This window comes from Marmota marmota, unplaced genomic scaffold (genome assembly GCF_001458135.2).
Source record: "Marmota marmota marmota unplaced genomic scaffold, marMar, whole genome shotgun sequence".
Classification (NCBI taxonomy): Eukaryota; Metazoa; Chordata; class Mammalia; order Rodentia; family Sciuridae; genus Marmota; species Marmota marmota.
The window spans coordinates 8952237-8970092 of record NW_026000241.1 but is presented as its reverse complement, the minus strand read 5'-3'; the positions used below and the strand labels follow the sequence as shown (position 1 = coordinate 8970092).

The following is a 17856-nucleotide window of genomic DNA, read 5'->3' as shown; positions in this document are numbered from 1 at the left end:
GTTCCAGAGCACTGTCCACAAGCACAGGTCTGTGATCTGGCCACTTTTTCTGGGGAAGAAGCCAGCCTTCATAGGAAGGCCTAAGAGAAAATTCTTCTTATTGACCCAGGGGAGGGCCTCAGGATGGAGGGGTACTGGGGTGACTAAGCAGTGGTTCCGGCCCCTATGTGGCAGAGGAGGAAACTGCAGCCAAAAGAGGGGAACCATCATGCCAAAGTCACACATTCCAGCATAAGACAGACACGGGACGAGGCTTTCAGGAAAGGCACAGTTTGATAGAGGACAACCAGGCCTGCTACTGGTGAGGAGGGTTCTAGAGGACTCTGGTCAAAGGCAAGAAGAGGCAAACTCAGTGGCTCCAAGTTCAAGAGCATCTTCATTGAACAGCTTTAAAGGAATAGTAGGTCTAGGGTTCTCCCCCAAAGTCACTCAATGATGATGTCTTATTCAACTTTTGGTCTCCACTTCTTCCCCAGGGCAGAGTAGAGAGGAGGGAGAGCAGCCGCAGGAGTCTTTATCCTAGAAACACCACTCACAGGAGCCACAGGGAGCCCAAGGAGACCAGCAGGATACAGCCAGCGAGGAAGGGAAAGCTCAGGACGGTTGCGCCATCTCTGATGGTGCTGGCGAACCTCAGGCCAACAACCTGCTTATTGATCCAGCGGGTAAAGTGTGGGGTGCTGGTGTAGATGCCAGGGTAGCGATGGCGCCCACCACATCGATAGCTCCAGCTCACTATCCCCATCTGGATCCAGGTGTTGTTCAATTTGCAAACAAGGGAGCTGCCGGAGTTCTCCTGCAGAGGAAAGAAAAAGAGGCCTGAGATGGTAGCAGGAGGCCCCCTGAGCATGAACTGGCGTAGGCTTGTGCTGTCCCCCAGGATGCAACTTGGCTATGAACCTGCTCTAGGACACATGAGCTCAGCACTGGCCTCTCCATAATCCTTTAGCTTTATCCTGCTAACTCTCTGATCATAACCCCCAGGAGTTTCCCCTTAAGCTCTGGTGGGCCTCCAAAGTGTCCTCGTTGACCTTCTTTCCTACAATCCAGCTCACAGAATGAGCTCTCTGAAATGCAAACCTGCTCCCCTCTTTTGTGCAAAAATGGGTGCACAGCTAAGGATAATGTTACAAGGATGTATGTCAAAAGATAAGGCCTGTAATTTCTGGTAATGGTGGGTTTCCTAAGATTTTTTTAAACTTTCTTTACATTCTACTATAATGTTGAAAAAAAAAAAAGCTCTTTTTTTTTTTTTTAATGTAATGCATACCAAGATTTACTGGACTTAATCTAAAGAAGACTGCATAAAACACTTAAGGAAAAAATAATAAAGATCTGCCTGAGAATATAACAGAAGACCTGCATTAGTGCACAGATATGCCACTCTTCACAGATGAGACAACTGAATGTAAAAAAATGTCAACTCAGAATTGATTTCTTGTAATATAGAGGACAAGATACCCTAATGGACTTTCTTGCTGGATATCACTAAAACAGTGAGATTTTTTTTAAATGATTATTTTATGCATGTGAGGCCAGCAGGGTTTGAAGGGCCCCTGCTACCTCACAGAGCACAGGGCTCTCTCCTCTCCTGCTGGCTAGTTTGATACATGAATGAGCTGACAAGAAAGTGAAGACTCTTCAGAGCCCAAAACCTACGTGGGAGCTGGAACCCAGAGGGGTCAGTAGAGCCCAGAAGATGGCTTTTGCCCCAAACCCAGTGAGCTGCACTTCAGTTTCATAGCCTTGTTCTTGGATGCAAGAAAGGCATAAAAGAGAGCCAGGAGGGGTACATAGGAGGAGAGCTCTTGCAAAAAGCTACACCTCTACAAAGGATTACAGCCTCAGAGGAAGCATGAACTGGAAACTGCTTCTCAGGTGAATGTGGAACTCGGGTTCACACCGTCTGAACGATTCAAAAAACCTAGCTGAGAGGGGATGTCACTAAAAGTCGTTCTGGGCTGGTCATACTCTCAGGCACCTGGCAGAAACAAACAGATTCTGTCGGGAGGAAACTACTTTTCAAGCCACCCCTCAAATAACAGCCTACAGAAGTTCCTGGCTCCTCCAAATACTGCCTAGCACACAAAGAAGCTGAGGCCCAGAGAGCCCTCACCAGCAAGCAGAAAAGCCCAGGCAGTGGGACCCTTCCAGTTGAGACCCAGGAACCGCCACATAGAAGCTGCACACGTCTCTAAGCTGCTGTTTCTTAGGCAATGTGGTTGGTGAATAGATGGTGGTGGTTTTATTCTTTCTTCTCCACACATATTTTAGAAATATTCTTTTGTTTATATTCTATACAGAGTAACAACAATTAAAAATGATATGTCAATTCTTACGTTAATCCCTAAAAATTAAGCAATTTCAATTGAAATAAGAGCAGGAATTTTTTAGGAACTTGACAATCTGATTCTAAAATGATATTGAAGGATAGTAGTCCATAAAGGACAAAATTTATTTATTTATTTATTTATTTAAATGTGGTGCTGAGGATGGAACCCAGTGCCCCACACATGCAAGGCAAGTGCTCAACCACTGAGCCACAACCCCAGCCTCAGACAGATTTTTTTCAAAGTTTCTAATTATAGAAACTGGGTAGGATTGTTGTGTAAACATAAAAATATACCCATGGGGCAATGGAGAGCCCACAACCTGATGCGCAGGCCTGAGGGGACTTGACGTGTGTTACAGAAGGTATCACGTCTACTGGAAAGAAGGACTCTGCCGTAGATGGCAGAGAAATTGGCTCACCAGATAGAGAAGGAAAATGAAGTTGGATCCTCCAAAACATGCTCTGGAGGAATTAAAACTCTAAATGTGAAAAATGAAATCGATGAAGCTGAAGCATGGGGCCAAGCATGGTGGCGCAGGCCTGTACTCCCAGGGACTCAGGAGACTGAGGCAGGAAGATAGAAAATTGGAGGCTAGACTTGGTATCTTAGCCAGGCCCTCAGCAACTTGGCAAGATCCTGTCTCAAAATAGAAAATAAAAGAGCTAGCAATGTGGCTCAGTGGTAAAGCTCCCCTGGCTTCAATCCCTAGTACCAAAAAACAAAGAAAAACCATATGGAGCCTTATCTTGAGGTGAATTATATATATATATATATATATATATATATATATATAATTGGGTGCAGGAAAGACACTATATATATATAAATGAAGGCTATCTTTGGTGAAAGACACCAAATATCATGGAAGATAGATGATGGATTAAGATGGGGTATTTGCTTTCTGACAACCAGAGGTCGATATTTAGCGAATCTAAGGAACTGGTAAAAATGTCAAGTAGGGAAGAGAGCTACAGGAGAGACAGGGCTCTCGCTGCCAGGAGATACATCTCCCTGGCCTCTGGGTGAGGCAGGGTTCACATCAGAGGAAGGAGATGGAGGTATACAAAGAAGAAATAATTTCTTGAATCAATCAGGACTTTTAATAGGACAGGTATTTAGTAGCTGAGAGTAACTAAAAACTATGAACTCTGCTCAAAATGATGATTGGGTGAGGAAGGAAGATTTGACTGTCAATGGGCATGTTGAGGGGGGACTATGATGATTTCAAAGAATAAAACTATTTTCAATGTGAATATCTTAACAAATTGAGATTCCTCAAGAAATTAGAAGAGGTGATATGTAGCACAATATCATTTGTGCAAATGATATTGAGCAACAGTATTGTTCAAAAATGCAGACGTCTTCAAGGATGTGTATTGAATATATCTGAGTAGAGAGCCTTTTGAGAGGAAGCTGAAGGAGAAAATCAAGCCTGTAATCATCAAGCCTCCAATTACAGTATGGGGGGTCCTTGCCTGACTGTATGATCCCCTGGATGCTAGGGGCCCAGAGAAAGAGTGAAACCCAGAGAGAATAGTAGAGAGACAGACAGATGGGTGGACATTGTATGTGAACAACCTCCTACCATAGCAAAATAAAACCAGAACTCAGTTAACAAAATTTGAACAACCCCATCAGAGGAAAATAAGTTTCTAAAGTATTAAATTACAAACAGAATTAAAATCTATAATTAGAATATTGAAACACAAGAACACTACATATTGCAAAGCCACGGGCCTAAAGTGAACAAAGTTTAGCTCTTGTCTAAAATGCATTTTTTAAATTAGAGCATTATCTTTATACAGAGTATTTAGGTTCCTTTTGCCTGGAATTTGATTTCAGTCCCCATTCCCCCTCCTCTTCCCTCTTCTCCTCCCTCCCCTAAAATACGTTTAACAAAACAACATATTACCCAAGAATGACTCCTCAAAGGAAAACATGTCTATGTGTTTGGTTTTTTTTGTTTAATTATTGCAGTGCTAGTCCTAGAACCCAGGGCCTTGCATATGCTGGGCAAATGTTCTACCCCTGAGTTATACCCCTATTCCTTTTCATTGCATGGTCGATAAGTTGGTGTCCAGGTTGGCCTTGAACTTGAGATCCTCCTGCCTCAGCCTCCTGAGTTGCTGGGTCTATGCAGTTTCCCAATCAACTTCTATCCAATATCCAAGGAGATATCCAATTTATTTCATTTCAAATGCTCCAGAACATGGGCAAATGTTTTTCAAGTGAAGCATACATAGCCCTGATACTTTAACTCAAAAAAGGGAATAATTATTTCCTTTACTCACCTTAAAGAAGAGCCAGCCTCACTGGAGGAGGGAAAAAAAAGGTTCTGTAGATCATTTGGCATGGACTGATGGACTGTACTACTCGGGGCTGCTTGTTTGCTGAGGCCAGTACTTTCCCTGAGCCTGACATTATCTCAGGGTCCAGCACACAGTGTCTATTGGATATAGTAAATTAAACCCAGCTATTAGGCTTTTTAGGATGTCAGAAACCTTAAATGGTCTTACCAAGTGCAATATTAGCTAAGTTAAAGCTGAAAACCTATGCTGTTGTTTCACTGAGACTTCTGGGAATAGTTTAAATATTGCCTTAATGTAACAAGAATGTGTTTATGCATTTGTTTCTTTATGCATTTTGTCAAATATTAAAACTCTATTTTTTGGGGCTGGGGTTGTGGCTCAGCGGTAGAGAGATTGCCTAGCATGTGTGAGGCACTGGGTTCGATCCTCAGCACCACATAAAAAGAAATAAAATAAAATAAAGATATTATTAAAAAAACTCTATTTTTAATAGCACACATTAGCTTATAAGCTTTATTCCAGTCAGGTGAGGTGGCACAAGCCTGTAATCCCAGCAACCCAGGAGGCTGAGGCAGGAGGATTGCAAGTTTGAGGCCAAACTCAGCAACTTAGGAAGGTCCTAAGCAACTTACTGAGACCCTGTCTCAAAATAAAAAGTGCTGAGTATATAGCTCAGTGATTTAGCACCCCTGAGTTTAATACCCAGTACCAAAAAGAAAAAAGAAAAAAAAAGCCTTTATTCCAAGAGGCATTTTTTTTTCACTTGTTAAAAAAAAAATGTTTCCACATAAAGAACAGTATTAGAGGACTAGAGGACTTCCGTCTTTTATGTCCAGGATAATAAGGACTTCAAAGCCAAAAAGTTTAATTCTTAAAATACGTTCTAAAAATGACATTATGAATCTAAATTCAGCAGATGAATGAAACAAAAGTACATCATGACCAAGAAGGGGCCATCTTGGAACACAAGGTCAGTGGGCATGATGAATGTGCCCAGAACCTGGGGTTAGAGCAAACAGTCATCTTGAAGGCTGCAGAAAATGTGTTGATAGAGCAGAACATTTACTCCTGAAATAAGCACCACAGCACAACAGAAAGGAACCGCCCTCTCCTCAACAGATTATATGTCAAATTAGACCATGAAATGCTTTTTGGTAAGGTGTGAGAACACTTCCGTGAAGGTCAGTGATGCGCAAAAGCAAAGCTGTGATTCCAGGAAGTTTGGGGGAGAGGTACCCAAAGCAATGAAAAAAGTAAAAAACATAGAAACGTGAAATCACGACTAAATTGCAGGCCAGGAAAGCTCTAGAGGGTCCATTGAAAACTCAAATGTGATTAGAGTTCAGCCAGTTGGGCTCCAGAGTGTTTTTAACAAGGAGGTGTGGGAGCCAGGGTCTAGTAGATGGAAATGGCAGGATGGTTCTGGCTTCACTAAGAACCAGCTATGGACACTGATGTTAATTCACTTTTGAAGGTGCGTTTATGTGTCAAAATATAAGATGATGAATTAATCAGCTTTTTGTTGCCACAGTGAAATACTTGACACAGATTACACATGAAGAAAATGTGCCTTTTTTTTTTTTTAAGCTCACAGTTCTAGAGACTCAAAATCATCGTGCCTGCATTGACTTAGTTCTGATGAGGGCCATAGCCAATGGCAGATGGTAATGGTGGAAGTGTATGTCAGGCCAGTGATTACCTCTTAAGTCAGGAAGCAGAAACAGAACCAGGGCTGGTTTTTTCCTCTTTTAACAATCTCTTCAAAGGACTCAAGGGGTTGCATGAGAATTAACTTCCAAGAGAATGTGTCCAGTGACCTAAGATCCTGCCATTAGTCTCACCTCTCAAAGTTTTCACTATCTCCCAATAGCTCCACTCTGTGAACCAAGTCGTCCCCCCCCCGCCCCCCGCCAACAGGATGGACCTTAGGGGAACACAGACTATATCTAAACCACAGTAGGTGACCAGTAGCAGAACGAAATATACATACGTAACTTCTAAACCACTAAAGAAGTGGATCAAAGGGGGAAAAAATCAACCCAAAATTCAAGATGGGGACAAAACCATAAAACAATCTTCCTGATAAATAGATTAAAGGACAGTCCTCAGGTATTTTGGAAAAAAAAATAGCACCCACTTTTATAAATGCAAGCAACCTACTAAAAATTAAATGACAATGACTCATGGAAGACAACAAAGGTTCTGGAATAGAGTTCTGGACATTGCAATTAGGCAAGAAAAAGAATGAAGAGGCACACATATTGAAAAAAGGAGGTAAATTCAGCATTATTTGCAGATATGTCTCTGGGCCTACAAAATTAATGAAAATCAACTAGATCCAGGAAGGTTGTTCATTACCAAGTAAATACACAAAAAAATTAATATACAAATGCAATGAAAAAACATATTGCTCACAATAAGGACATAATATATAATAACTAGAAATAAACTTAAGAAGCAGTTTGCAATAAGGATATGAAAAAAGCTATAAATTCTTGCTTTGGGGACATATAGAAAAAAAGTAAAATAAAAAGATAGTTTGCCCTCAATTGATCTATTAATTTCCACAAAAAGTTTCCAAGTGATTTTCTTTTTTATGTTATTCTAAGATTGTTTAATTAGAATGAATATCCAGGTAAGTTCTTTTTGTTTGTTTGTTTGTTTATCAGGGATTGAAAGCAGGGTAACTTAACCACTGAGCCACATTCTCAGGCTTTTTTTGTATTTTATTTAGAGACAGGGTCTCATTGAGTCACTTAGAGCCTAAGTTGCTGAGACTGGCTTTGAACTTGTGATTCTCCTGTCTCAGCCTCCTGAGCCACTGGAATTACAGACATGCAACAGGGCACCTGACCCCAGGTAAATCCTTTAAATGAAGAATAATGACAGAATCTCTGCCATACCGCAAACAAAAATAATTATAAAGATACAGTATTTTTAAAAAATTGGTGGTGGAATATGGATGAGGCTATAAGGGAAAGAAATGACCAAAATGAGATGTGAATTTAGAGTATAATAAAGGGAGCATTTCTAAATTATTACCTAAAAACACTAATGTTCAATGAAATATATTTATATAAACTGGCTATCCATTTGGAGAAAAATAAAGCTAGATTCCTTCTCTCAATCTTCCAGATAAATAAAAATTAAAGTATTTAAAGAGATAAATTAAAACATAATGAAAAAATGATTACAAGAGGTATTTCTGAGCTCAGAAAAAAATAAACTCATCAAAGGAAAAAGTGATAAGTAAAAATAAAAATTTATATAATTCCATGGGGGGAAACCCACATTGAACAAAAAGAGTAAAACATTGTAGAGCATTTTACAAAGGTTGAAACTTCCAGTGCCCAGAGTTTTTTGGTAGCTTTTAATTTTGAAATAATTTGAGACTTACAGAAAAGTCACAAATACACTCTTTCCCCCCTGGTTCACTAATTGTCAATATTTTACCAATATTTGTTTTATAGTGTCTATTCATATGTACATATACATATTCACATAAATATAAATGTTTATGAAGCACTTGAAATTAAGTTGAAAAAAATGGCTCTTTTGCCATTAATTACTATAGAATATAATATCCAGAGTTTATATAACCCAATAGAAATAAAAGGAGTTCAATATGAGAACAGGGGGAAAAGGCAGGTAAAAGTGAAATGGTATGTTGGACAAAGTGATTAATTTATTTGAACTCCCTTTGTCCCTTTAAATTTTATTTAGGAGAGTTTTTTCCCTGATCCAGGTGGGTAAAAACAGAAATATTTGCTCATTATGATTAATGTGATCCTAAGAGCTATGATTATATCATCACATAAACATCTCAATTCAGAAATCAGAACTTCCATTTCCATGTAATAATCACAACGTTGTAAAACTTTTGTTCACTGCTATCTGGGGCTTTGGCCAGAGGGAGGGAGAAGTAAGCACTGTGCTCTCCTTTCCCCACCTTCAGCTCCCCTCCTCCCATCCAGTCCTGCTAACCTTGTCTTCTGAACCTGCCAAGGTTAAAGCATCGGGAGAAAGACCTATCATAACACGAGTCCAACCCCCGACCCCATGCCAAGTCCACGCCTAGAGATAATTCAATTTCATAAAATCAATACCAAAACAAGATAAAAATTTTAGTCTACCAAAAGAACAAAAGTTAAAATAGGGCTGAAGTAGAGCTCATGCTTAGCACGTTTTGTGGTTTGGATATGAGGTGTCCCCCAAAAGTTTTTGTTAATGCAGAAATATCCAGAGGCAAATGATTGGATTATGAGAGCTGTAACTTCCTCAGTCCACCCTAGCTTGTTTGTTTTGTATAGTGCTGGGGAATGAGCCCATAGCCCCTACATGCTAGGCAAGTACTCTACTGCTGAGCCACATCCCCAGCCTCAGTCCATCCTAGTTTGAATGGACTGAGTGGCAACTATAATGGTTGGAGGAGGTAGGTCACTGGGGCATGCCCCAAAAGGGTTGTTCTTCCTAGAGCCCTTTCCTGCCACTCTCTCCCTCTTCCTCCCACTCTTCCTTCCTGAAACCACCATAAGCTGAGCAACTTTCCTCCGCTAAGCCCTTTCCCTCACCTTGGGCCCAGAGCAATGAATTAGGCTGTCTGTGGACTGAGACCTCTGAAACCATGAGCCCCAAATAAAATCTCCCTCCTCTAAGTTGTTCTTATCAGGCATTTGGTCATGGTGACACAAAAGTTGACTAAAACAGCATGAATGATGCACTGGGCTTGATCCTCAGAACAGATAAAAAGCTAAAGATACTGCTAACTGCTAGTGATGATATGGGAAAATGGCACGCATTTGCTGCTGGTGTTAATATAAGTGAACTAAATCTCTGGGGAAACTTATTTGTCAAGATCTACTAATAAACCTAACAGTATCTGATAACAAATGTGAAGATACGTGAATGAAGATTTTTACTCTGGAATGGTTAAAAAAATTGAAATGAGCTCAAATGTCTATCAACAGGAGAATGGTTAAGTAGATTATGCTGTAGCCAAATAAGAAAAATACTATTCAGTAATTAAGGAGATTAGAATATATTTAAATATATAGACATAAAAAGAAATCCAAGATATATTGCAAGTGAAAATTTAAAAGTTGGGGATTAAAAACTATATACTTAGGTTTTGTTAAAAGTCAAATCGAGGGGCTGGGGTTGTGGCTCAGTGGTAGAGTTCAATCCTCAGCACCACATAAAAATAAATAAATAAAATAAAGGTATTGTGTCCAACTACAACTAAAAAAAAAAAAAGTCAAAACTAAAAAGAAAAAAAAACTTATTTAGGATATTTGTGTACAGAGAGTATTATTAGGGATATAAACTAAATAATCTTAAGTTAATTAATAAGTTAATTTTATTTAAGTTAATTAATTAAAGTTAATTTTAAGTTAATTAATTTTCTAGGTAGTTTGATTATAGGAGAGTCTAATTTACATTTATGTGTTTCTTTTTTTAGAAATAAAATGTATGCATTTTTTTCCAAATCACAAAACAAATTTTAAAATAAAAGTGGAGATGATGGAATCACAACAGTACAAAAATTAAGAGATACATTCAAAGTTCAAATCAAGGGTAATTTCACAATCATAATTACATCAAACACAGAACAAGAATAATTGAACTTTTTTGTTCAAGACGGTATAAAAAGACAACCAAATCACACCCAAAAAAAGCAGACAAATTAATAGAAATGGAAAATAATGAAATGAACATTAAAAAATATAAGCCAAGAAGTTTTGGTATGTTCCCCCTAACTGATACTACTATAGAAATAATTTTATGACTACTAGGAATTTATGGAAATCAAAAAAGGCTACATATCAAGATTCATAGCACAAAGCTAAAGAGGTATTTAGAGGTAAATTTATAGCCTCTGATACTTGCATTAGAAAGGAATAAAGAAAGGCCAAAAGTAAATTATCTAGATTAACTCACAAAGTTAGCCCTGGATCTATAAAAGATTGATGAGAGAGCTTACAGTCAATGCAGGAAATGTTTTTTGGTTTTGTTTTGTTTTGTTTTAGTGACCGCCACTTGGATAATTGGAGGTCCATGTGAGGAAATAAATGAAAATAGTTCCCTACCTTCCACCATTCACAAATAATGCCACATGCATTCAAACTGTGGAAACTGAAATTTCCAAACTTTTTGGAACAAAAGATAGAATGGAACTCGGGAAAAGGAAGGATTTCTTTCTTTTTTTTTTTTTTAAGAGAGAGAGAGAGAATTTTTTAATATTTATTTTTCAGTTCTTGGCGGACACAACATCTTTGTTTGCATGTGGTGCTGAGGATCGAACCCAGGCCGCACGCATGCCAGGCGAGCGCGCTACCACTTGAGCCACATCCCCAGCCCAGGATTTCTTAAATAAGACACAAAAAACATAAGCCAGAAAGGAAAATATGAAATAGTTGACTATAATAGAATCTAAATGGCTTCTCAGCAAAGGACAGCATTAAAAGTGAAAAGCCAAATGGAAAGCTAGGCAAAGGTATTTGCTATACATAGAATTAGCATCCAGAATATAAAGCTAAAAAGACAAGAAGAAACATGTACAAAGTATATGGGTAAGCAATTATTAGAAGAGGAATCATGAAGAGTGAATACACAGAAAAATGTACAACCACACTGGAAATTGCAGACATGCACAATTGGGGAACCATTTCTCATCTATCATAATGGAAAACACTTTACAGTCTGACGATACCCAAAGCTGGCAAAGATATGGAGCAATGTGACTCAAACAATGCTGAAAGATTATGTATCATATTCTTTTCAAAGAACCGCTTTGGAAAATAATTTGGCAATCAGAATTAAGATGAAAGTTAATACAACCTATGACCTTCCATGCAAGAGGCAAGATGCATGTGGCTAATGTTCAGAAGCATTAAAATGACCTGAGAAGTACTACCATTATTGCCATCATTGTGGTCAGGGCACCCCAATTTATGGATGGGAAACTGAGGCTCAGTGGAAGGAGGTTCCTACTGAGTCTCCCAGGGCCAGGTGGTGAGGAAGGCTTGACCCCAGAAAACCTCCTCCCTGCCCCATCCACACATTCCACACCTGGCAAGTGTCTGAGCCCAATTCTGAGCTGGCACACAGCATGTCATCCCCGATGAACTGCTTCTGGTCCTTGGAAAGGAGGAACTGGTACCGTTGATTGCAGAAATTATTGTGTATGATCCTGACAGCCACCTCCTGAAGACTATAGGGGGACTTTTGGGCCACTGAGAAGAGAGAGAGAGAGATCTTGCCTTGTCATTGCCTCAGCTTTTTGGAATATTTCCAGCTCAGAGTTGTCCATATTCACTACTAAGAAGCAGGCCATTTCCTGGGTTGGCAATTTACAAAGGCCTCCGCTTAGAGCCTGATTATTGAAAAGGTCCCAGCTCATAAAGAGATGGGACATCATTACCCTAGGTACATGTATGATTGCACAAATGGTGTCACTCTACTTTGGGTACAACCAGAAAAGTCAAAAATTGTGCTCCATTTGTGTACAATGAATTGCAGAGCATTCTGCTGTCATGTATAACTGATTAAGAGAGGGGGGGGAAGGAAGAAGGAAAAAAGAAAATTAAGCAAAAAGATTCTCTAGGGGCTTGGAATGACAACCAGGCACGGACTTCCTATTCAGCTTCTGTGAGGGTGACCTCTGCTCTGTAGCCACCTGATAAGGTGAGACGCTCAGGTGAGACACTCCTGAAAGGCAGAACCCCATGAAGGCTCCCAGACATTCAACTTCAGATAGCACCAACAGGGGTCAGATCTCTGGGAATTTTGGGTGCCTCAAGGTAATCAGAGCACCTATGACTAAAAAGGCCTCCTCAAGGCCTCAAGACCTCCTGAAATCAGGGATCTGGAGACCTGTAGACACAGAACCCCATTCACAGCCAATAATTAACTTCCTGCCATGCTGCAGGGTCAGGACATTATATTGGATTTCGACTGAGGTTCATGCAGGCCTTGTCTTTTTTGCACTAGAATACTGTGTATGTCTATGTTTCGAGGAGTCAGTGACACTATGTGGCATAGTAGGTGCTCAGGAAATGTTAGCAGAAGGTAACTGAGTGAATAAAGAAATGAACAAATGAGCCTTTGATGGGGTTGTGCTCTGCAGGGACAGGTGTCTTGGGACTTCTCTCACCTGCACTCACCTTCATCCTTTAGGCGTCCCCACCCAATGGTCCAGCACATGGAGCCAATGATCAGCTTGAAATGGACAGAAGGGAGGCAGACGGGCTGGACAAGGGGGGACCAGTTGACAGCATCTTTGAGCTTCATGAGGGCAATGTCCTGGGACATAACATTGCTGTAATTTTCATGGATCACAATGCGAGAGACCAGTAACTGGGTGGTGGCATCTGGGCGTTGCTGGACTCCTACCTTCACAGAGTACTTTGTGGGGTCCTTAGATCTGCAGGGCCGGGGTAGGAGGCAGATGGCTGCAGCAAGGCCATGCAAGGTCAGCGAGACTGGGGCTAAGCACAAGGCCACCCAGCCAGACCCCCTGCGACTGACCTCTGCAGGCAGTGTGCAGCTGTGAGGACCCACTGTTGGTGGATGAGGGAGCCACTGCAGATGTACACTCCCAGGAACAGGATGCTCACTTGCCATGGCCACTTGCCCACCTCCACCAGCCTTCCTTTCTCCACCCTGCAGGAAATGTTGGTTTGACCGCAAGTCTGGAACCAGGCCCCTAAAGAAAGAGGTGGAGAGGGGGCAGCGAAGGGCAACCCTCACACCCCTGGACACAGCAGACTGGGAAAAAGAACAGCAACTGCCACATGCACATGTAGGGAGGGACCTTTCCCATCACCTCAACCAAAGACCAAAATGCTCCACATTATAAAGAAAACCCCCGAACAGTGGGAACTAGACAACGCTTTCAGGGCTTCTTATGAGCCATCACCCCAGGACTCATACATGTCCACATTTCATATGAACAGATGACTGGGGGACTTAAGGGGAGAAAGAGTCATCAGAGGGGTATGCTGTCAACCAGGGGGTAGGTGGTGGGGTAGCAGTGAGCAGGGTTGCCTGTCAGTTGTGGCCAAAAAGAAATGGATAGTTAATGTTGTATTGTAAAACTCCAGCTCACCTTGACCTGGACTACAACCTAGAGGCATGGTCCTTGGGACCATGTAAGAGAGTGAACAGAGACTCTGAACCAAGGGTTTTGAAACTGTCCTGTGACAGAGGTGAATCCCCTCTAGAGAACTCTCAGGGCAAAGGTGCCAATAGAGATAGCCCAGTTTCTATTGTTCAGTAGGAGGCTCTGTGCCAGCCACAGAGCTATTCAGTTCTTAACCTTGAGTTTCAGACACCAGCTATTCAGGGCGGGGGAAGGGAGGCTAGAAAGATATGGGCTCAAGCTGATAATCCTAAGCTGTCATACTCATGACCTTGGCTCTATTTGCCTTGAAGAAACTTTTCCACAATAATCCTTTAAATAATAAAACTTATATAATAAACATGCTGAGCTTGCTTGTGGTTGGTCTTACTCCCTTCATAGGTTGGCTGAACCACCAATCCCCAGCTTTTTCTCTATTTATGTGTCTGTTTGTCTCTTCTCCATCCCCTCACTGCCTGGTCTGGTTATCTCCCTGGAATTAACGGGCCATGCCAGCAGCACTGGCCCATTCCCTTCTTGCTTCTCACTGGCCCCAAGGGCAGGGGAGGGGGAGAAGAGGCTGCACTGAACTAGAAATAAGATTGAGGTTTTAAACAGGACCTGCCGGGGCTAAAGTTTTTATTTGTGTTTTTTTAGGTATACGTGACAGTAGAGTGTATTTTGACATATCGTACATACGTGGAGCATAACTTCCCATCCTGATGTGGAGTTACACTGGCCGTGTATTCATATAGGAGCACAGGAAAGTTATGTCCGATTCATTAATTCATTCATTCTACTGTCTTTCCTATTCCTGTCCCCCTAGACTGATTTTAAATAACTGAACTTTATAAAGGGTAAGAAAGGGAGAAGGGTTGGAGACCCAGATTACAGAAAAATGAAAAGGTTTCTTATTATAGGCTGCTGTCAAGTCTGGATTGGTCAACGAAATGTTACACGCCATCACGGATGTCTTATAGAGGCAGGGTGGGACACACTGCATACCACAAACTGTCGCGTGGCTACAGAAAGTCTGTTTCCCTGGCCGCATGGTATGCAGAGCTGAACAGAAGCACAGGATCCAGCAGCCGCTGCCGAAGCTTGGTTGGCCTCACCTGGAGGAGTCCCAGGTGTTGGAAGGGACAATAATAAACAGACTAGGCTAATAACAAAAGTGACCTGTGCATGTTAGTGGAAACATCTACTGGCCCTGCCCCACTGAAATCCCTCGGGGGGGGGGGGGGTCACAAACTGCTATGCTTTGGTGTAATTTGAGTGTCCTCTCAATATGTAAAGACTTGGTCCTCGCAGTGCCACGATGGGAGGTACTGTGGGTCTTTAAGAGGTGGGGCCTTGTGGGAGGTCCTTTGGTCATTGGGGCGTGTCCTCAAAGGAGACTGAGAGACCCCCACCTGACTCTCTTCTCTCTTTCTCTGCTTCTTGGCTTGAGATGTGAGCACTCATTACTGGGACACCAGCTCCTGGAACATCATCTGTCACCTTTGCCAGAGTACAAAGCAATTCTTCCCATCCCACCCTGACAGATCTTGGATTTTGAACTTCCAAAACTGCAAGCTAATTCAACCTCTTCACTTCATAAGTAGGTCATCTCAGGTATTTCCCTGCAGTAACTCAAAGCTAACTAATACATAGGCCATTGATGTTTGGACTCCTTCATACGGTGTGAACCAGGCTCTTGTCACTAAGGTACATAGACAGTTCCCTTGCCACAGACTTCCACAGCTAGATGCTTTTACCCTTAACCTTCCATAGGAATCTACAGGCACTCCATGAGCCCTCAAGACCAATCCACAGAGTACTATCTTATCTTACCTGCTTAATGCTCTATTCTTGTCCATGTCCCTTTCCACTGGCTGTCCTATTTTCTGTCTCCCACAGGAGAAGCCATGTTTCTGGTCCTTTTCCTACACTATGGTGGTTTATGACTATACCTATTTTGTCTCCAATTACAGCCTGCCCCAATCAAGACTGTTTCACATTGGGAGGAAGGTGAGGGCTTCCAGAAGCTTGCCGGTTTCTTTCTCATAAAGTTAAGGCCCCAGAGAGCCAGAGTTCTGCAGGAAGAACTTCACCACTTACACAGTGACAGCTCTAGGTAGCAGGGCTGGCCTTTTCCCCAATGCTCCCTGCCCTCAGTAGGCTCCTAGGTCTCAACGAACACCCCCTCCTTAGAACTCCTGTCCAGGACTGAGCTGACCTCAACCTCCATCCCCAAATCCTTATGCAGAATTTGCAGGATCTGGCCTGGAGATGGATGCCAGCACCAAGGACAGAAGACAAATCTGATGGAGCCATGATGGATTATACTTGGGAGTATAAGATGTCACAAATCAAGTTGGTCCCAGGCACAAAACTGCCAGTTACTCAAACAGATCCCATTGCAAACCTTGTCCTCCACCTCTCCTTGGAGGCCCAGAGTCAGAAAGAGCAAGGTCACTTTTAAGCAGGACTATGTCATTTCTCACACTCACACTGGTCAACAGAGGGCATGTATTGGCCTTGTCACCTCCATCTCCATAAAGTCAGCCAGCAGACTAAAGTGGTAGTCTCTTAGGATAAGAGCCCAGAGGTCTTCTGTCACTTGTGGTCAAACTTTTCACTTCCAAAGAATCTTTTGAATTCCGGTGTCACCTGAATCCTGGTATTGAATCCTGGCTCCTCCACTCTCAAGCCACAAAGGTCTCTCTCTGGGCCTGGGTTCCCTTCTGTGGAATGGTGTCCCCAGGACACGGGTACTGCCTTATGAGCCATCTCACCAGTGCCGATCTAGAGTGAGTGGACACTCCCTTGGCACACTGCCATTGTCACAGGTCCTGGTCCTCCCAAACAAGCTCATCTGTTCCATGGGTATTAATCTCTTCCTCCATTTTTGTTCCCTCATGTGCTCATGGTCACCCTAAAAGTAGGAACTGGCCCAACATCATATCATATGGCAGGTCCCCATGAGGTCATAGCCCACACCCATCCTCTCAGTCTGCTGAGGATGTACACCTCAGGATATAGACCTAGCGAGGCCCTCCAGGCACGAGGACAACTGACGTAGGTGCCCAGGCAGACAGACCCCTTTGGCCTCCATCCACACCCTGAAGTCCTACCTTCCACAAAGGGCAGATTCTCAAGTCGGGCAGAGAACAATGCAGGTCTGATATAACCCCGGAGATTCCCTGGCCCACATGCCATGGCAAGCCGATGTTTGGCCCTTACTGTTTCTTTTGATGGAAAGTGGGGACAAGGAAGGCGGGGCATCTCCATTGTGTGAGGATTCTAGAATTCATGGTTTATTCAGGACAGCAGAACATGGGTTTCTGCCCCAGGGTTGGGCTTATCCAGCTGCAGTAGCAGCGAGACTCTGAGAAGGAGACTGGATGGTCACGGCAAGGCCCTACCAGGGCCATGAGGTGATGTTGCTGTCAGGAACCTTCCTGGAATGGTACTGCTGATGCCCAGCACTGAGCCCAGACAGAGCCCTAACTCAGCTCTCAGTATGACCCTCCAGCCCAGCCTTGGCCTTGACAATACCTGGGAAAGAGCTCTCTACTGGGGCCCAAGCTCAAGACCTTGCTGGCCTCTCCCTTTTCCTTTAGAATTATCCTGCAACTCTCTGACCATTACTCTCAGTAGCTTCCTACTTAAGCCCTGGTAGGCCTTCAAAGTGTCCTCATTGACCTTCTTTCCTACAATCCTGCTCACAGAGCGAGCTCTTTGAAATGCAAACCAACTCCCCTCTTTTTGTGCAAAACTGGTTGCATCAGAAAAGAATGATGGAACTATAGGAAGATGGCGGCGAGGGGAGTGCATTACCCCCGTGTGCTGCTTCACTGTGTGGGAGTATGACAAGTCAGGACGGCTAAAGGATATCTTGTTAGGAATTTCCAGCAATAGTGGGGTGCTCCGGAACCTGGAGGAAGGATTTCCATCGCACGAGGATCGGCTACGGGGACTCAAACGCGAGAGGTTTGTCGCACGGAGGGTAACTGCTTATTCAGCAAATCGCCCCGCGGCGAAAGTCTGCAGTGTGCGCTGGGATAGAGACGCAGGGTTACAGCGCTGCAGTTTCTGCCAGCCGCGCAAGCAC

General features: G+C 42.6%; 1 protein-coding gene across 1 annotated transcript; it reads right to left on the bottom strand.

Annotated features, from left to right (window-relative positions):
* Nucleotides 1-532: 532 nt before the first annotated feature.
* Nucleotides 533-16961, bottom strand: LOC107145599 (putative serine protease 46). The gene is made up of 5 exons (XM_015489618.1): nt 16877-16961; nt 13169-13346; nt 12805-13064; nt 11711-11874; nt 533-796 (listed from the first exon to the last, which is right to left on the bottom strand). The coding sequence occupies exons 1-5, from the start codon at nt 16959-16961 to the stop codon at nt 533-535; spliced, it is 951 nt and encodes a 316-aa protein (XP_015345104.1).
* Between the last annotated feature and the right edge of the window lie 895 nt (nt 16962-17856).